A 16,413-nucleotide genomic window follows, 5' to 3' on the forward strand; every position below is an offset into this window, starting at 1 on the left:
CACACACACACACACACACACACACACACACACACACACACACACTTTTTTTTCCAGTACACGAAATATGAAGCATGCTGGAAAGGCAGGTGTCAGGTCTTCTGGCAGTGGAGCCAGAGGGAGAGCTGTAAGTCCCCCCTCCCCCAAACTTAGATGCACCCTCTTGCCTAGCACTAGCAGGCATAAGGCTTCTGGTGTCAGTGGCAGCAAGGAGGAGGTGGGACCAGTGCCTGCATCTGCAACCCCTCCAGTAACGCCAGCCATAATAATAACCCCCAGCACCACCAGCATAAGCAGCACCAGCATATCCTTGACAGTCTCCTCCACCCCCATGTCAGTTCCCAGTCTGAGCCTTCCAGTGCCAGAGGAGAAGCTGGATCTGGAAGCAAGGGACCTGAGCACCCTAGAAAAAGAAATTCTGGGGACTGAAGAGGACTCTGAGTTTGTTCTCCACACCCTCCAAGTTCCCCTAGAGTCAGGTCTCCATCCCCGGAAGGCACTTTGGAGGAGGTTGACATGGAGGTTGTGAAGGCGAGTGGCTCAGCTGAGTCAACTCGTCCTGTTGTTGTGCCTCTGACTGCTGAGAAGGGGGATCAGGCAGGCTCCGCACCTGCACCCCAGAAGCAAGGGGGCAGTGTGGTGTGAGATCATTTTGAGTTGGCAGATGATCCCACATATGCTATCTGCCTGCACTGCTAATGTAAGACCAGCCAGGGCAAGGAGATAAAACACTTCAGCACCACAGGGATCCTGATGAATCTCGGGAGGCACCACCTCCTTGCCCTTGCTCCTCCTCAGCCTGGCACCACTGGGAACATGCCTAAAAAAGAAGCCCCCCAACTTGTTCCAAAGCCCCTATCCCCCCAAAGCAGAGGCAGGCCACCGTGAAACAGTGGAACAAAGGCAGAAAGAAAGGCAAGTGAGATCACCCAGACCACTGGGGAGATGCTTGCTCTGGATGGCCAGCCCTTCTCCCTAGTTGAGCAGCCAGGGTTCAGGCGGCTCATGGTGCTTGTGACACCATCCTACCAAGTGCCCACATGCACCACCTTCAGCAGGATGGTGGTAGCCTCCCTGTATGAGGCATGCAGGGAGTACTTGAGGGAGAAGCTGCGCAAGTCAGGTCTGCAGACATCTGGAGCAGCTGAGGTGGAGATCATACCTACCTCTCCCTCACAGGGCACTGGTGCCATCAGTCAGGCCATCAGTGGGCTCTCCTTTAAGCTGAGGTGATGGATGAATCCCACACAGCAACCGAGATCATGGTGGCCAGGAACTACATAGTACAGGGGTGGTTTACTGGGCAGAGCGAGCTCACCCACAGGTTTATGGTCACCAACAATGGGGCCAATACGGTCAAGGCGGTCTGTGTGGCACACAAGTTCCACCTCATAGTCAGGGATGCCTTGGAGAGGCACAGGGCTCCCGGTGACAGCACCATCACAACCAGCCAGCTCATTTCGAAATGCAGGAAGGTGGCGGGCTACTTCCACTGGAGCGTCAAGGAAGACAAGGTGATGTAGAACAAACAAGCAGAGCTGAGCATCCCACAGCACAAAATCATCCAGGATGTGAAGACTTGGTGGAACTCCACATACCTGATGCTCAAAAGGCTGGTGGAGCAACAGAAGGCCATGCATGAGATGGCCTTGCTCCAGGAGATTGGGATCAGCGGCCTGCTTAACAGAACATCGTGGGATACCATCTCCCAGATCTTGGTGGTCCTCAAGCTGTTCCTTTAGGCCACCGAGACCATCAGCACTGGCAATGCCCTCCTTAGCCAGGTGATCCCCATAGCAAAGGAATTTGAGAACCGACAGGAGAATTTCCAAGGGATAGATGTTTCTGGCTGGGGCAAGCCACCGTCACCAGGCACACAGGCACTGGTGAAGCGGCTGAGGGAGGGCATCAAGAAACAGCTGGATCTGTTGTGGTTCAGTATGGTCCACATGCTGGCGGCCATGTGCGACCCAAAGGTGAAGGGGAGCACGCGCAGCAGCAAAACCCTGGATCATTAGATTGAGGTGCTGGTGAACAGAGTCTAGGAGGCAGAAGGGCACAGGCGGGGGGACATGGAAGAGGGGATCCACTTTCCTGTGCCAGCACTCCCAGCAGCAGCCAGTCTCCTCCATGACAGCTGCTGCCAATGTGGGCCAAAGGCATTACTTCAAGGGCGGGGTCCAGAGACACCAGACCCCAGCCTCAGGCAGGTACTGCAGAGGCCTCAGTGGTTACCTATTTTCACGAGGATGTGGAGCCACTGGACCGCAATTCCTTGGCCTTTTGGGCAACCCATACCCAGATGTGGCAGGATCTGGCCAGTTGCCCGGGAACACCTGTCCTGTCCACCGACTAGTGTTCCAAGTGAGGTGCTCAGCATTGCTGGGGATGTTGCGACACCCCACTGCACCTGCCTGGATCCTGCTTTGGTGGAGGTGAACTTCCCACTGCTGAGGTTCCCTGAGCTCCACATGCAGATGGAGTAAATGCTACCTTCCTCACTCTGTCTGCACCTATTTCCTTTTTTATTTTTTTAAACCATTTAATGTCCCGCTGTCAGAGCTGGAGGTAGCACTCACTGCATCACCAGCAAGCAGGGGAAGCACATCTCCCTGCTGAGCTCCCATGCCAGAATGAACTTGGAGGTATGAGCTGGGGCTATGAGGAAGAAGGAGGCATCAGGTCCTGGACATGACCTAAAACTGCACTCTACCAGGGTTGGGAGCCCTCGTGGAACTGCCAGTGATGTGGCAGCCCCCAGGAAATGCCAGGATCGAGGACCTCCCTCATGAAAGGCAGGTAGGAGTTGCCTTATAACCTCCAGTCACCACACACATACACAGTCCTGGCTAGAAAAAGTCCAGACCTGTAAGATCTTTGAAAGGCCTGAGGCTTACTGGTTGCAGTGGAGTTGAGGGTGAGAACAGGGGCTACTACCCCTGCAGTTTTCATCCTGCTGCACCTTAACACACACACGCGTCACGAGTTTTGCTTTCAGCAGCTTGAGGTCCAGTTTCCCAGAAACCCCTGCACCCGTCTCCTTGAAACTTGACAGGCTTCATGGCCTCAGAAGAGCTATCATCCCTGCATGTTTCATCCAAATCAGGCAAGAAATGACAAAGTTATAGGCAGTTTTGTGATTCCCCATTATAGCCTATGGCCGAAACAACAAGACAGCATTGAAATTCCAAAACAGTTTCAAAACAGTTTAGGCCGAAACAAAATGGGATGGCAATCCAAAACACTGCCCTCCAAAATGCAGAATCCAAACCGAAACGAAACACAGCCATTTCACACAGCCCTAATATAGACACACACAGACACGCACACACATATACACTAGCCTATTGCCCATCAAGAATAAACAGATGTAGGTGGGTATGAAATGCTGCCACCCACCATCCTGTGCTGCCATCCCAGTCTATCCCTGCTGTTGCTCATCATGACTGACAGGGGGCAGGGATGGAGCACAGCCGCCCAGCACCTCATGGTGTCGTCGGTCCGCCTCTGGCCCCATGTGCCCCCGCCCGCATCCAGCCCCATGTGCCAGAGTGGGGGGGAGGGGCCAGTGCTGCACCGCCAGCAACAATCACCACCATCATGACACAGATGGAGCCCATGTCCAGCCCCATTCCCCCCCAGCTCCCCCTCCATGCTTCATCGGGGCTGGGCCCACTCCCCATTTTGGATCAGGCACTGTTTCTCTCCCACCATGCTTGGGCTGCCTGCCTCCCATCCCCACGAATGACCGGGGGGGGGGGGGCAGCAGGGATAGAGCACTGCCACTCACCACCCTGCACTGCCGCTATGTCCCTGGGGGAAGCCAAGCTTGCCCTGCCACCCCCTCCACCCTGCTCCAAAAAGCAGGGCAGGCTAGGGCAGGGGGCCAATGCCAGCCACTGCCTCAGACCAGGGGGAGGGGACAACGCCAACACCGCTGGCCTCAGCCCCCCAGCTCTGTCTGCTCTATTGCCATCATCATGGCTGCCACCACTGCCTCCTGTCCCGAACACTCTTGGAGCACTCTGATTAGTTGTTTCAGACAACCAATCATAGTGTAAATAAAGCACTGCAGACAGACAGACAAAGGCTCACACTCACACGGGCTTGCACATGCATATGTAGTGATGTTTCATTTTAAACACAGGAAAAAACGGATTTGGGGGGGTTTAATCAGAGAATTTAGGAGTTTTAAACAGAGAAAACCAGGGTCCCTCTTGATGATGGGGAACCAGCTAACACTTGTTGTGGAATGGGGTACAGACATACTTAGCAACTGAACTGCTTCAAAAATGTCACTGGTTTGGAACTGGTTCATAAATGCATGAAGAACTATGGCTTTGACTCCAATGGATGGGAGTGAATACTCAGCCCAGTATGCTTCGAAGCAGACAAGTGCGGGGAGGGGAAGTGCTTGCACCCATGCTTTGGGGATCCCAGGCAGCGGGTGACCTGTAGCTGGGGGTACTTTTACTTCTCTGATTCCCCTTCTCTCCTAAACATGAGTTAAATAAACTTCAATAACCTGCAACATGCTTGCCTGACTTGGATGGGGGTGGAGGGGGAGGGTGGAAAGCATATGTTTGGATCCCATGGGGTTGGAGGGAGGGACAGGGTACATAATGGATGGCTGTGGTCAAATACAGAGAGAGGATACAGCTGGTTGTTAAAAAAAACACCCAAAAAACAGCTTTTATTGAACAAGCAGTGCAAGGTTGCTTATTGATAAAATGTACTGACAAAAGGAGGAAAATGGGAACAGTAGAGCTCTGGCTGAAAACCAAAGCAACCAGCCACAGCAGTGGGGGAGGAGGGGGTTGTTGAGAAACTGAACTGGTTCAAAATAGTGCTTGATTATACAAGTACACTTTTGAACTATTACAGCTGGCTTAACAGGCTTGTATATATCCATCTCACTATCAGGTTTAAACCACATTTAAACCAATCAAAGTATTATGCACACTCACACCCACAAAGTACTGTTTCATAATACGTAGATGAGATACTACATTATGAAGTATTTTGGTAAGAAATCTGTGATTAAATTAAAAACTGTTCAGATGAGAAGAGTTACCAGTACAGTTTTATTTTGCAGTTGCCTTTAAAGCTATTCCACCACCAGTACTCAAATCTTCAAATGATCTAAGGTTCATATATGAATGATCCCATGATATGGTCATTGTTTTCTACTAAGTGCACAAGAGAACATAAAAGCATTTTCTTTTTCCAGATCCAGGAAACATACTGAATCATATTGTGATGCTATAGCTGTGTGAGACTAAATCCAAGGTTTTTTAAACTTTCCATTTCCTACATGGATTACAGAGAGGGGGGAGAAGGCAATATTTCCTAAGAGCTATCATAAACTGTATTTGCTTTCTTAGCCCGTTAAAACCTAATTGCTGAAATATTGATAACAAAGAACTAAAAACTATTTTTATGTGAACTTACACTGACAACCAATGGAAAGATTTTCATCTACTTGGGAGTTTCAGATCAAGCCCTTAGTTAATTTACAAGTTCAGTCCCTTACATATCATGTGAAATACATCCTGAAAGACAAGAAAAAAATAATACCTTTCAATTTAAAAACATACCAGGTAGTCTTGAATAGAAGCAATATTTACAGTTGATTTCCTCCACTGTCTTTGATATACAAGATCAGAATCAAGGCCATATGTTTGAGCCAAAGATAAAGCTTCTCCATATTCTTCATTATCAATCTAAATCAAAGGACATGGAAATAATAAGCATGAGTGATGGGTGCAGGTATGTTTAGTTATTCATTTTCTATGTTGACTCAGTTATCCAGGAGTTTACATATATGAAGAAGTTACTGTATTTTCTCATGCACAACCCCCCCAAATAAAACATACACCTTGTTCTTGGAAGACAGAATATAAGGGGGAAAAAGGTGTTTCTTTTTCCAAAATTTACCCAGAAACACCTGAACAGACGTTTGAATACAGAGCCACCAAAGAGCAGGAAGCTGGCAGGGCTGATGCTGTGCAGCCAGAGGGCCCCTATGCATACAATCTCAGCTTGCTCTGCAGGTTCCCAAGTCTGCCTGGTAACAAATGGTAGCAGTGCATAGGGCAGCCCTCATTGGCTGTCCCACAATGATCACAGTCTCCTGGAAGCACAATGTGAGATTGCGAAGTGAGTATGTTTTGCTCTGGAGCAGCACTGTCCAGTGAGCAATACGCTGTCTCACTGGGGGATAGGGAGGGAGAGGGGTCAAGGCACCCTGGGAAGCTGGAAGATTATGCTGTGACTTCTCTCAGAAGACAACAGGTACAGAAACTCGCAGGAGAGTGATTTAACCCTGGTTGTTCCCAAGTTATTTTCCTCCTGTAGCAACTATTTCTACTCCGGGAGAAAAATCCTGAACATTTGTACACTTGTGGTTTATGCTCAAAAAGCAGCAACTCTCCCAGAAGAAACTGAACACATGCATGTAGCCTATGGCTATGAGAGGGTTAACACAGGACTCTTCCATCTTGAGAGCCATTTTGGCAGCTGCATGACATGCACCATGTCTTCAGGTGTGCTTCTTTCCTAGCAAAAGAAAGGACTTCCCTGCTTAAACCACAGACCCCAGTTTGTGGGGGTCTTATTTTGGGGGAAAAACAGTACATGTGAGAAGATACACTACTTTAACAGAAAGACAGGACAATTAAATATGAAAGAGAAAGCATAACTAAAAAAGCTAGTTCTCCACAGACACTTGCAGTAGGACAGTAAGAGTTCCATGTACCTCAAATATCAAATACACTATGGCTCATTAAAGGACGAACACACTTGCAAGAGTAAGGCTCAGTTGAACCAATGTGACAGACATCAATTAGGGTGTAAAAAACAGGCTTGCCCAGGTTACCATTAGGTAAGCCTACGAGCAAGACAGTCATGCGTGTCTATGGTTTTAAAGCCTTTTCTCCCCACCTTCAAATGCTTTGTTCCTACTGTTAAACAACAATGTACCATTTGCTTTAAGGCGGCAATACTGTCACTGTATTCGAAAGGTCACAAACTCCAAGAGATACTTGAATTCAGTTAGCTCCACCAGGTAAACACAGTGGATACAGAGGGTATTATAGCACAGGTCCTAATGAAGAGCTATACAGTATGTTCTCCCTGCCAGCAAACCTGAATATGTACACACTCAAAGCCATTCTCCAGTGGCAGAACCCTCAAATCTTCCAGAGCTGAGTTGTTCCTCCAATGTCACAAGCAGAATAAAACTTCTGCCACCACACAACAGCTGTGCCTTCAGCCAGCTCCTGTGATCTATTCCAGTGAGCGTGTTCCTAACATTTACTTTGCACTTGAAAGGTCCAGCTGCTGTAGCGGAGCCACATGGAATCACCAACAATGCACAGGTGTGCATGCACTCGGGCGGCTTAGCAGTATATCGTTTATCGCCAAAAGTAGGTTAGTGAAGACATAGCCTAAGTGAGAATACTGGCTGGTTTCATTTACATATCTGTAAAGGTTCTCTCAACTTTTAAGCATCTCAGGTGATGGCGCTTACTACCAATCACTGGTCTCATAAAGGTCAAATATTTTCTTCTCAATGATCTTTAAGCAACTTCACATTTAAAATACAGTAATTCAGATTCTCTGTTTTCACAGTTTTAAAAATGAGCCATAAGGCTATAAAGACACCACAGTCTATTCCAAATAGAAACACACAACTAGATTCTTCTAGGAATAAAGGAAAAGAGTTAACAGAAAGATGGTCTTTCAAACCAAAGGAAAAATACTTCATGAATGTTACGCTTTGGCTTTACCTTTTCCACATGCTCACCTTTCTCTGATAGAGCTCCTCTGGAGTTGTAGATCTCAAACTTACAAGACGGTAATTTTTTGTAATAGTTCGTGGACGTTTCCGCGGAGGAGCGAAACGTTCCATTTCTGTCACAAAGTACAGGCCTTGTTTCAGGTAACCAAAGTACCTGGCCTTAGCAGAAATTCCATCATCTCGGTCAGAGTCATCTTCGCCCTCATCTTCATCCCCAGGCCTGCTTTCCAAACGTAACCTCTTTGAAACCAGTTTTATCTCACACTATTTAAAAAACAAAGAATAAGCAGGGCAATATACGGCTGCTACTTTACTATGAAATTGTGTGAAAAATGCTATTTCTCTTCTGTGGACACACATACCTTTAACACCTTAGTTTTGTACCTGTGTTATATAGTTCTGGAAGTATGGTTTGATCACCAGGTCTCATTGACAACACAGGTGGATGGGAAGATCACCAGTAATCTCAAGAGACTGTCAATGAGACCCGTTGTATCCTAACCATTCAATACTTGATAGAACTATGCAGCAATCACAACCGTTTTAAAAACACAGAAAAATTAGGGTGGATAAGACTAAGTTAAGTAGTATGCAAACTTCAAAGCTAAATTTATTTTTGGAATGTCTATTAGCATACTAAGGTTCTCTCAAATCAAATTAATGGAATACCCCAAAGATAAAAATTTCCACAGAAATATGATTTCATAGACATACAAGCATTTTTTTGTTTATAATGTGATCACATTGTTCTGAGTCAAGCATTAGCAATAAGTTTGATAAAAATTAAAAGCATAATAGTGTAGTCTAAAAACCTACTTCAAGACATGCTATAACCATTTTGCAGGCAAAGCAAAGAAACAAAATGAGCAGAACAATTCTGGGACACAGGCTTTTCTGCCATAGTTTAAAATCATTGCGGGGGGAAAAAAACCCCTTAAAAGAACACTTTGTGCAGCTGGCTTGTAGCTTCTTTTCTTTAAAGAGAAAGGACAATTTTATTCTTTACTTCAAAACTTCTCCCTTATATAGTAGACTACTAGGTAAATTAAAGTTTCATTTCAGAAAAAGGAGGGAGTTTTGCAGCATTTTTCACATAGTATTTAATACGTTCAGCCATTAGCTGCACTCGGCCTGCAGTACAACTCAAAAACTTTCTTGTTACTGAACATATCAGAGATCCAAAAAGATTATAGAGATTAGATTTTTCTTGCTTTAAATTACAATAATTTGAGAAGTTGTTACTTTAAAAGTAGCACAAAATTAAAGTATCTAGACAATTCTTCAGTAGAGCCGAGACTTACGAAACATACTTCCGACCAGAAAATGTACTACAAATTAAAGGTACAAACTACATCAATCAGTTACGGCAAAATTAATATCAAATTATATCCATATATGCTTTTATGATACAATCATTATATGGGCAAGCTTTTGTAGCAATACAACTATAGAAAACTATTGCAAATTTAAGCCCATTTCAGTAAGTGTTAGAGGCTCCTGGAACACATTAAAGTTATGGCATGAGAGACATTCTTTGAATGAATGGAGCCATAAAAAGGCAAACCAGCCACAAAAATATTTCACAAAAATATGAAGAACCTGTTTTTGACTGGTTTTTATGAAATCATAAATTGAACAAGTGGCATCCCCCAACATCCCAATGCTAACAAACAGCTGATTTTCAGAATTAGGATCTGGGCAGTGCCTGGTCTAGAACCTACCCAGGGGCTGCCCCAATGCTTACAATTGCTGATTGCTGGCATTGAGACGCAAGTTTGCTGCCTTTGCACTGCAGTCCTGACGAGACTTCAGGGCAAGGCTCTTTAAGATGCTGAGTCCCAGCAAGTTTCCAAGGAACCCTAATGTCAGGCTCAGGGTGTCCCAGACCTTTGAAAAAGCAGGTGTGCAGCTGAATACCCCCTGATTTTTTTAAGTTCCCTGGGTCTTTATGAATATTGAAGAATAAAGGGAACATGCAATTCAAGCATGGATATAGAGCCATTTTGATCATTTGAAAAATGCTTATCTTTCACTATTTAGGATAGACAGACCTTCAAAATCCATGCTGAATCATTCTTTACTCTTTGTAAAAGCAGTGAAATTGTAATACAGGATTTCCTTAAAGAATTTGCTGTTGGGGTGGGAAAGATTATCTTCAGCTAGAGCTTTGGGTCGTGCACAGAAAGAAAACAAAAATGTGGAAGGATTTATTTTACTCCAATAAATATACTGAAAATACTGAAGAGTATTTTATTACCTCCAAGCTTAGAAATCCTCCATCATGAGTAGAAGTGACCTGCGGAGAACTTTCAAACCATTCACATGATTTCCCCAATAGGTTTTTTAATGTTTTCACAGATGACACTGTCAAAGCACCAGAGCAACGAGCCAGTATCACAGCATTTTCTGCCCACCAGCTTACATCTATCAGTGGATAATAGGATTCTTTATCTAAAGGAAGAGGAGGCAAATAAATAAATAAACAAAACCCAATTTTAAAAGCAAAACAAGGCTGAATGGACTTCAATTATTTAAGAGATTTCATTTGATGATCCAACTTAATGAACATACCCCATCAGTCTCACATACAACTTCGCCTCACTAAGTTTCTATTTTATAGCAATGATATTTTAATTAAAGTCACCTCTATATTATCTAAAAGGAAGCTGAATAATTACAGCTATTGATGCAACTCCATTACTTTTTAAATATTGCCTGAAAAAAAACAAAAAAAAAACCCTACAGCAAACCAATTTACTTGCACAGAGCATGACCGGGTTTAAACATTTAATAAAGTTTGGTTCAGTGTTCCTCAGGCTAGATTTGAGAAAATCTCTTTGGCAAATGCATAGAGACTATTGATTGGATCCAGAAGTTGCATCAAACCGGAGGGTAGGTCACAACTGAAAATAGAGCTTCTAGAGGACCACCCCTCACCCCAGGCAAAAGTAGTTACAAAGAAGGAACTTAGAAGCCATTTATAAGCATAATTCCATTTTGTCAGAAGCTATTTGCTTCTGCAGTCAGATGCCAGCTGCAAGGGTATAAAGTCAGTCATCACATGTCATCAAAACTATAAGTATACACGTGTTGACTCAATTCTTCCTGAAAGCATAGACATTCCAGGAAAAAAGATCTTCCCAGTGTCAACACGGAAGACCTCCCTTATTCACCTGTGAATGAGCAAATGAACACTTGTACAACCCCCTACCCAGTCCACACCAGAAGTAAAGGAATAGGGCAATGCTCCCTGAGCTTCCCCAAATCAGGCATCACCCAGCTTGGGGAATGGTCATTGCCCTGCTGTTCTCCTTCCCTCCCAGACTGATACGAAAGGGGAAGGATGCAGCTACCACTGCTTCCTCCCTCTTCCACAAGGCAGGCACAGGCAGTACCCAGGTTAGGGGCTTTGCCTTGCTGCTCTCTCCCCTCCTGGAGGCCATGAGCGGAGCAGAAATGCCCCATACCGCTCCCACACCTCAGTCTGGGGAAGGCACAGGCAGGCTTTCCCCTGCCACTCCGTGCACCCCAGGGACTGGTAGGAGCTGAGCAGCTACTGCTGCCAATGCCTTCCTCAGACCAGGTTAACCTGGTCTGGGGAAGGGGTAGACAGCAAGAGAGAGGGAGCAGCCATAGGATGAACACCTCAAATGCTCCTTCTCTCAAAGATCACTACTGGTGGAATGTCTCGAAAAGGAGAAAAGAACACCTATTCATGGCCTAAGCATATTTAGAAACCTTTCAGGGGAAAAAAAATTAATTATACTGAAATAAACCCTGCTGGATGCAGGCTGCAACAAGGGGAAAGTAAACAGCATATCTGAAAGAGCTTTCCAACTGTGAGGGTAATTCAGCACTGCAGTAGATTACCAGGAGAGGTTATGCAATCTCCATCACGGGAGGTTTTTTAATGCAGATGGGGACACATTTGTCTGGAATGGGGAATGGTTCAACCTGTCTTGAGTGAGGGGGTGCAATTAGGTGACCTCTTGAAGTCTCTTCTAGTCCTATTTGTAAATGGCCCTATGATACACAAAATTTAAGTCTTCATGGATTCATACAGTGCACAAATTTGTGTAAGTTAGGTAATTAAGAATGTGTTTTAGACAGAAGTTCATTAACTAACATTATCAACTAAAGAGCCACTCCAGACACACAAGAGGACCTATTTATCCAAGGCTCTGACCTCTTTAGTGGTTTAAGTTATTTCTAGCTTTTAAAATTTACCATGGTAGAATGGTAGAAAAATGAAGGGTAGAAAAATGCAGTTAGCATTCTAAACTTCAATAAGCCTTCAAGTGAGATCTGCAAATTTCTGCCACTCACTTTTTTATTGCCTAACACCTTCAAGATAGGCTGGCTTTTTTACTAAATGTTCAGTCTTCTACAGAGCCAACTATAGATCTACTACCTTATGATCAGTAATGAATGAATAAGCCCTTTATGAACCGTGACCATAAGTAAAAGAATATTTCAGCTGCAAAGTATTCTTAATAGAGAATTTTAACACTCTTACATTGTGACTTTCATTAGTGGGGATGAACTATAAATTCAAGGGAGACCTAAAGGATTGGCAACTACCCTAGATAAGATTTTAATTAAGCTCTTTTACATTCTTTAAATGGCTGGCATAATTTTTTAAACTAGACCAACATTTAAAATAATAGTTTGACTAAACCACCAACCTTTAATTTTTTTCCTTTTCTCAACAGAAAGACTCCATGCAGGGTTGATCTCATCATATCCTGGCTAAAATAAATGTGAAGATTGTTGTATTAAATATATTTATAAGCCATAATCCACACACACACACACGCTTCCCCTTTTATATTTGATATTTAGGCCTTTAATAGAGAATAATATATTCAATTTTCCCATTCCCAAATTACTCCATTAGTACTGAGACCACATTCATATAAATCCAAATCTTCCCTGGTATTAAAATTAAAACCTCCTTCACTAGATCAGATGTACAAACTGGACACTTGGCTGAAAACACTATGCTTAAGAAGATAGGAATTGTCATACTAGATCAGACCACTGGTCCACCCAATCCAGTATCCTGCCTTTGATACCTGAGAATTGGAAATGAGAATGCACCTGCAGAAAACCCAATGACTCACTAATATGGGCAGCATGTAAGGGAAATCAGCCCCAAATAATTTCTCAGATCCAGAAATTCCGAATGTCACTAATCTCACTTCTCCCAAAGTACACATATCCAAGTTGTTTATTTCACCTTTGGTCTAAAAATGTGCAACTATTTGTTATAGACTTAAAATGCAGGTCTCCCTCATGTGAGTAAATATGTTCAGCATTGCTGAATATTAGGGGAGCACAGGATCATGTTATAGTCAGGTTACCTTTATAAAGGTAAAGGGAATACCAGAAAATCAACAATATCAACAATATTTAATGACCTCTGCACCCATTACTCCTTCCCTTGGGCATTGCAATAGATTTTTTGTCCTCATCTTGGAAAGAACATACTGTAAGTGTGCCACTAAATCACTCTGTGTACAGTATCACAAGTCACCCGACACATGAAAGAAATACAGCCTTTATTATTTACAGAGTAGTAAGACTGTACGTAACTGTGCTGATACAGAAGACATCAGTCCTAGCCCCAAGGAATTTGCAGTCCAAAGAAAGAACAGTATATGTAGCTCTAACGCCTGAAAAACAGACTGTGCCCAGTTTCAGTACAGTGGAAAGGTTCTCTCACTAATAACGAAAAGCATAAAAGCATATAATTTTTTTAGCTCTACCACATAACACCAAAAGAGCTCTATGCAAAATAGGTGGCAGTCATATGTATTACTAAAATGTGTCCTACAAATGTGCGTTAGCATTGAATTCCAAATGATATACACTAAAAATGTGGTTTAAAACATGCATTGCACTACTCAAGTTGGGTGCTTCTGTGTATTATAGTCATCATCTACTGGGCAACACAGAAAACACTGAAAACAGCTACAAAAGGAAATGTTTCCACTGGCTTTAGAAGTGAGAAGCTTGCAGTAAAAATCCTTAGGCAAAACCTCTATTTCTCATGTAGCTCTTATGTGCAAGGACTACAAGCATATTCTCTCTTAAAAATGTGAACATATTTGCTAAAGAGCTGATCTTCTGTGACTTAAAACTACCTCTCTCAACCAGTATGTCCTAACTAGATAGGACTTCTTAAACCGTCAGCAACAAAAAATAAGAGATGGGCTCTGGTCATTGCAGTCATAAATATGCATCTGCTAGGCAAGAACCATGGTATGTCAGTTAGAACACAATGGCAGGCCTGAAAATTTTGATTCACACTGACACCATGATAAGCCTGGAATATAGCATCATATTTTGAATGTTTTATGAACCTCTAACCCCTTCTCATACTTAGAAACCTTGTAATGACAAAGCCAAATAAGCTTTCTTGCATAGATGACTAAGTTTTTAGAGGCCTGACTGGAACTAACTTTCATAATGCCCACATATATATAGACAATGAGGAAAACACTGAGGGATTAATAAAAATGAAAGTCTGCATTTACATATCATAAGACCTAAAATATAGCTCTGCATTACAGTGTGATGCCTGCTGTGCAACTCATGGATCGTAACAGAGGTCAACAGATTGGGAGAACAGTTGGATGTATTTCACTTAAATACCTACGCTTTTTTGTATCTGTCATCTCACAAAAGAAAAGATTAAAGGAAGAAATAATTTTAATTTTGGAATTCCTAATGACTGGGCAGTAGGTTGGGAGGAAAGAGTCTAAGTAACAGAAAATGGTGCTGGACAAAATATCATGGAATAGGAATTCATGCATTAATACCCAACCTAAACTTTGAAGACTAAAAAAAAGAGTGACAGTTATGAATAAAATAACCTTATAATGAGCTAATGAGAAAAACACACTTATTCCCAAAATATCAATGAAAATGTGCAGATACACATTTAGATTTAGACAGGGAACATGAACACTGAGTCTTCCCATTTGTGTGCCATCAAGCACCCTGTTTGACTTGTTACAAAGTATGGCCTCAATCCCACATCATGTTTCATGAGAGCAAGACACTGTTAAAAAAAACTAAATAATCCAGTCAATTTGCCAAAATGCCCCATAAAAATGGATGTACAGTATTGCAATCATTTCAATTTATGAACTACATGTCACTAAGCAAAAGAACAACACCACTGCCAAGGATGGCGTCAGAAAAAAAGGTTGAGTCAAACATATTTCAAAGGGAATTCAGGTTTCAAAAGCTAGGTGAACAGAGTGCACTGTGTTTGGTGAAGAGTATGACAGAGCATGCACAAACTACACACAATACTTGGTAAGAAAGGGAAAACCTTTCAACCTTAATTCTCAAGGGTTTTCCAAAAAAACAAAAAATTGAGAACTTGGAGAGGCATGTTCATGGTTCTGTATCTGCCCCTTTTAAAATGGCAAGCAAATAGCTTTACATCATTAATGAACCCTGTACTACCTGAATAAAGTAGAAAAGGGTTTAGTCAGCATTTTCAGGAAGAAACCCAGTTGTCCAGAGACTAGAACTACTGCACAGACTCAAAAGTAACATGCTACAAATCCGAGCGACTTTAATGCACCAAATTTCATCTTTATGCAACTCGGGAAGATAGCACAGAAAAAACACGTCTTGCTGATAATTAAGCAGGGATAAAAAGTTAATGCATTAATTCACTTCATCACCAGGGGGCCACAAACTCGAAAAGCTCTGCCTTGGCCTGGTCTGTATTTTGAACCAAGGTTTCACAGAAAAAAAGGAGCTGGAAGGGACCTTCAGGTAATCTAGCCCACCCCTTGCCCTAAAAGTATCAAATACATCTCAATAATTTCTGACAGATGTTTGACAGACTGCAATTTTCCTGCATTTGTCCGCTTACTCATTTCCCATCTACAGCTTCATAAACTTGCATATTATTCATTAACACTTCCACCTGGTTCTTATGCTGCACCATGTTTTTCAACTTGAAGACTTTTACTTAAGGGATGACAAAAAAGTGGTGCAACAGCAATAGAGGGTACCCTTGTAAATCAGAAGAGGAAGCAAGAAAAAATATCAGTACCTAAGACAACAGGTACCTACACCTTTTCTCATTCCTTAGAAGAGCTAAACTCATGAGGTTTAAAATATTTATTTTTCTTAAACACCCGTGTACCTGGTTACTTTGATCCCATTCTCCTTGCTGTTTCAGGGACGGAAGAGTCCAGATGGTCAATTTTCCAGAAAAGTGAATGGCTGCTAGAAGAGTTCCATCAGGGGAAAGGCTCATCTTGAAAACACCATCCTGTCCAACGTTTTACCAGCAAAAGTTACAATAAAGAAAAGGATAAATTCAGCTCAATGATAACCTTTTCCTCACCCTGACAACCTCCAGATCACATATTTGTGCAAGCACTTACAATTATAACAATCTACTGTACTTACCCAAGTCCAAGACAACTTTGAAATTAAGATGAACCCCCCTGCCCAATAATTAGATTCTATATGTAGAAATTATAAATTTGCTATAATTATCCATGTATAAAATCTAATTACTGGACAGTCATCTTAAATTGGTCCCCACAACTGCTATGGCAGGGAAAACAGCAGCAGGG

General features: G+C 42.9%; 1 protein-coding gene across 1 annotated transcript in view; it reads right to left on the reverse strand.

Moving 5' to 3' along the window:
• NBAS (neuroblastoma amplified sequence) overlaps nt 1-16,413 on the reverse strand; it is a 457,208-nt gene that overhangs the window by 378,910 nt on the left and 61,885 nt on the right. The window contains exons 12-16 of the mRNA XM_019520763.1: nt 15,975-16,103; nt 12,487-12,550; nt 10,059-10,252; nt 7,808-8,065; nt 5,598-5,723 (exon numbers count right to left, since the gene is read on the reverse strand). Coding sequence (XP_019376308.1) covers nt 5,598-5,723; nt 7,808-8,065; nt 10,059-10,252; nt 12,487-12,550; nt 15,975-16,103 — 771 coding nt within the window. The remainder of the gene's footprint in view (nt 1-5,597; nt 5,724-7,807; nt 8,066-10,058; nt 10,253-12,486; nt 12,551-15,974; nt 16,104-16,413) is intronic.

This window comes from Gavialis gangeticus, unplaced genomic scaffold (genome assembly GCF_001723915.1).
Source record: "Gavialis gangeticus isolate Ggan-Ray unplaced genomic scaffold, GavGan_comp1, whole genome shotgun sequence".
In the NCBI taxonomy this organism is placed as follows: domain Eukaryota; kingdom Metazoa; phylum Chordata; order Crocodylia; family Gavialidae; genus Gavialis; species Gavialis gangeticus.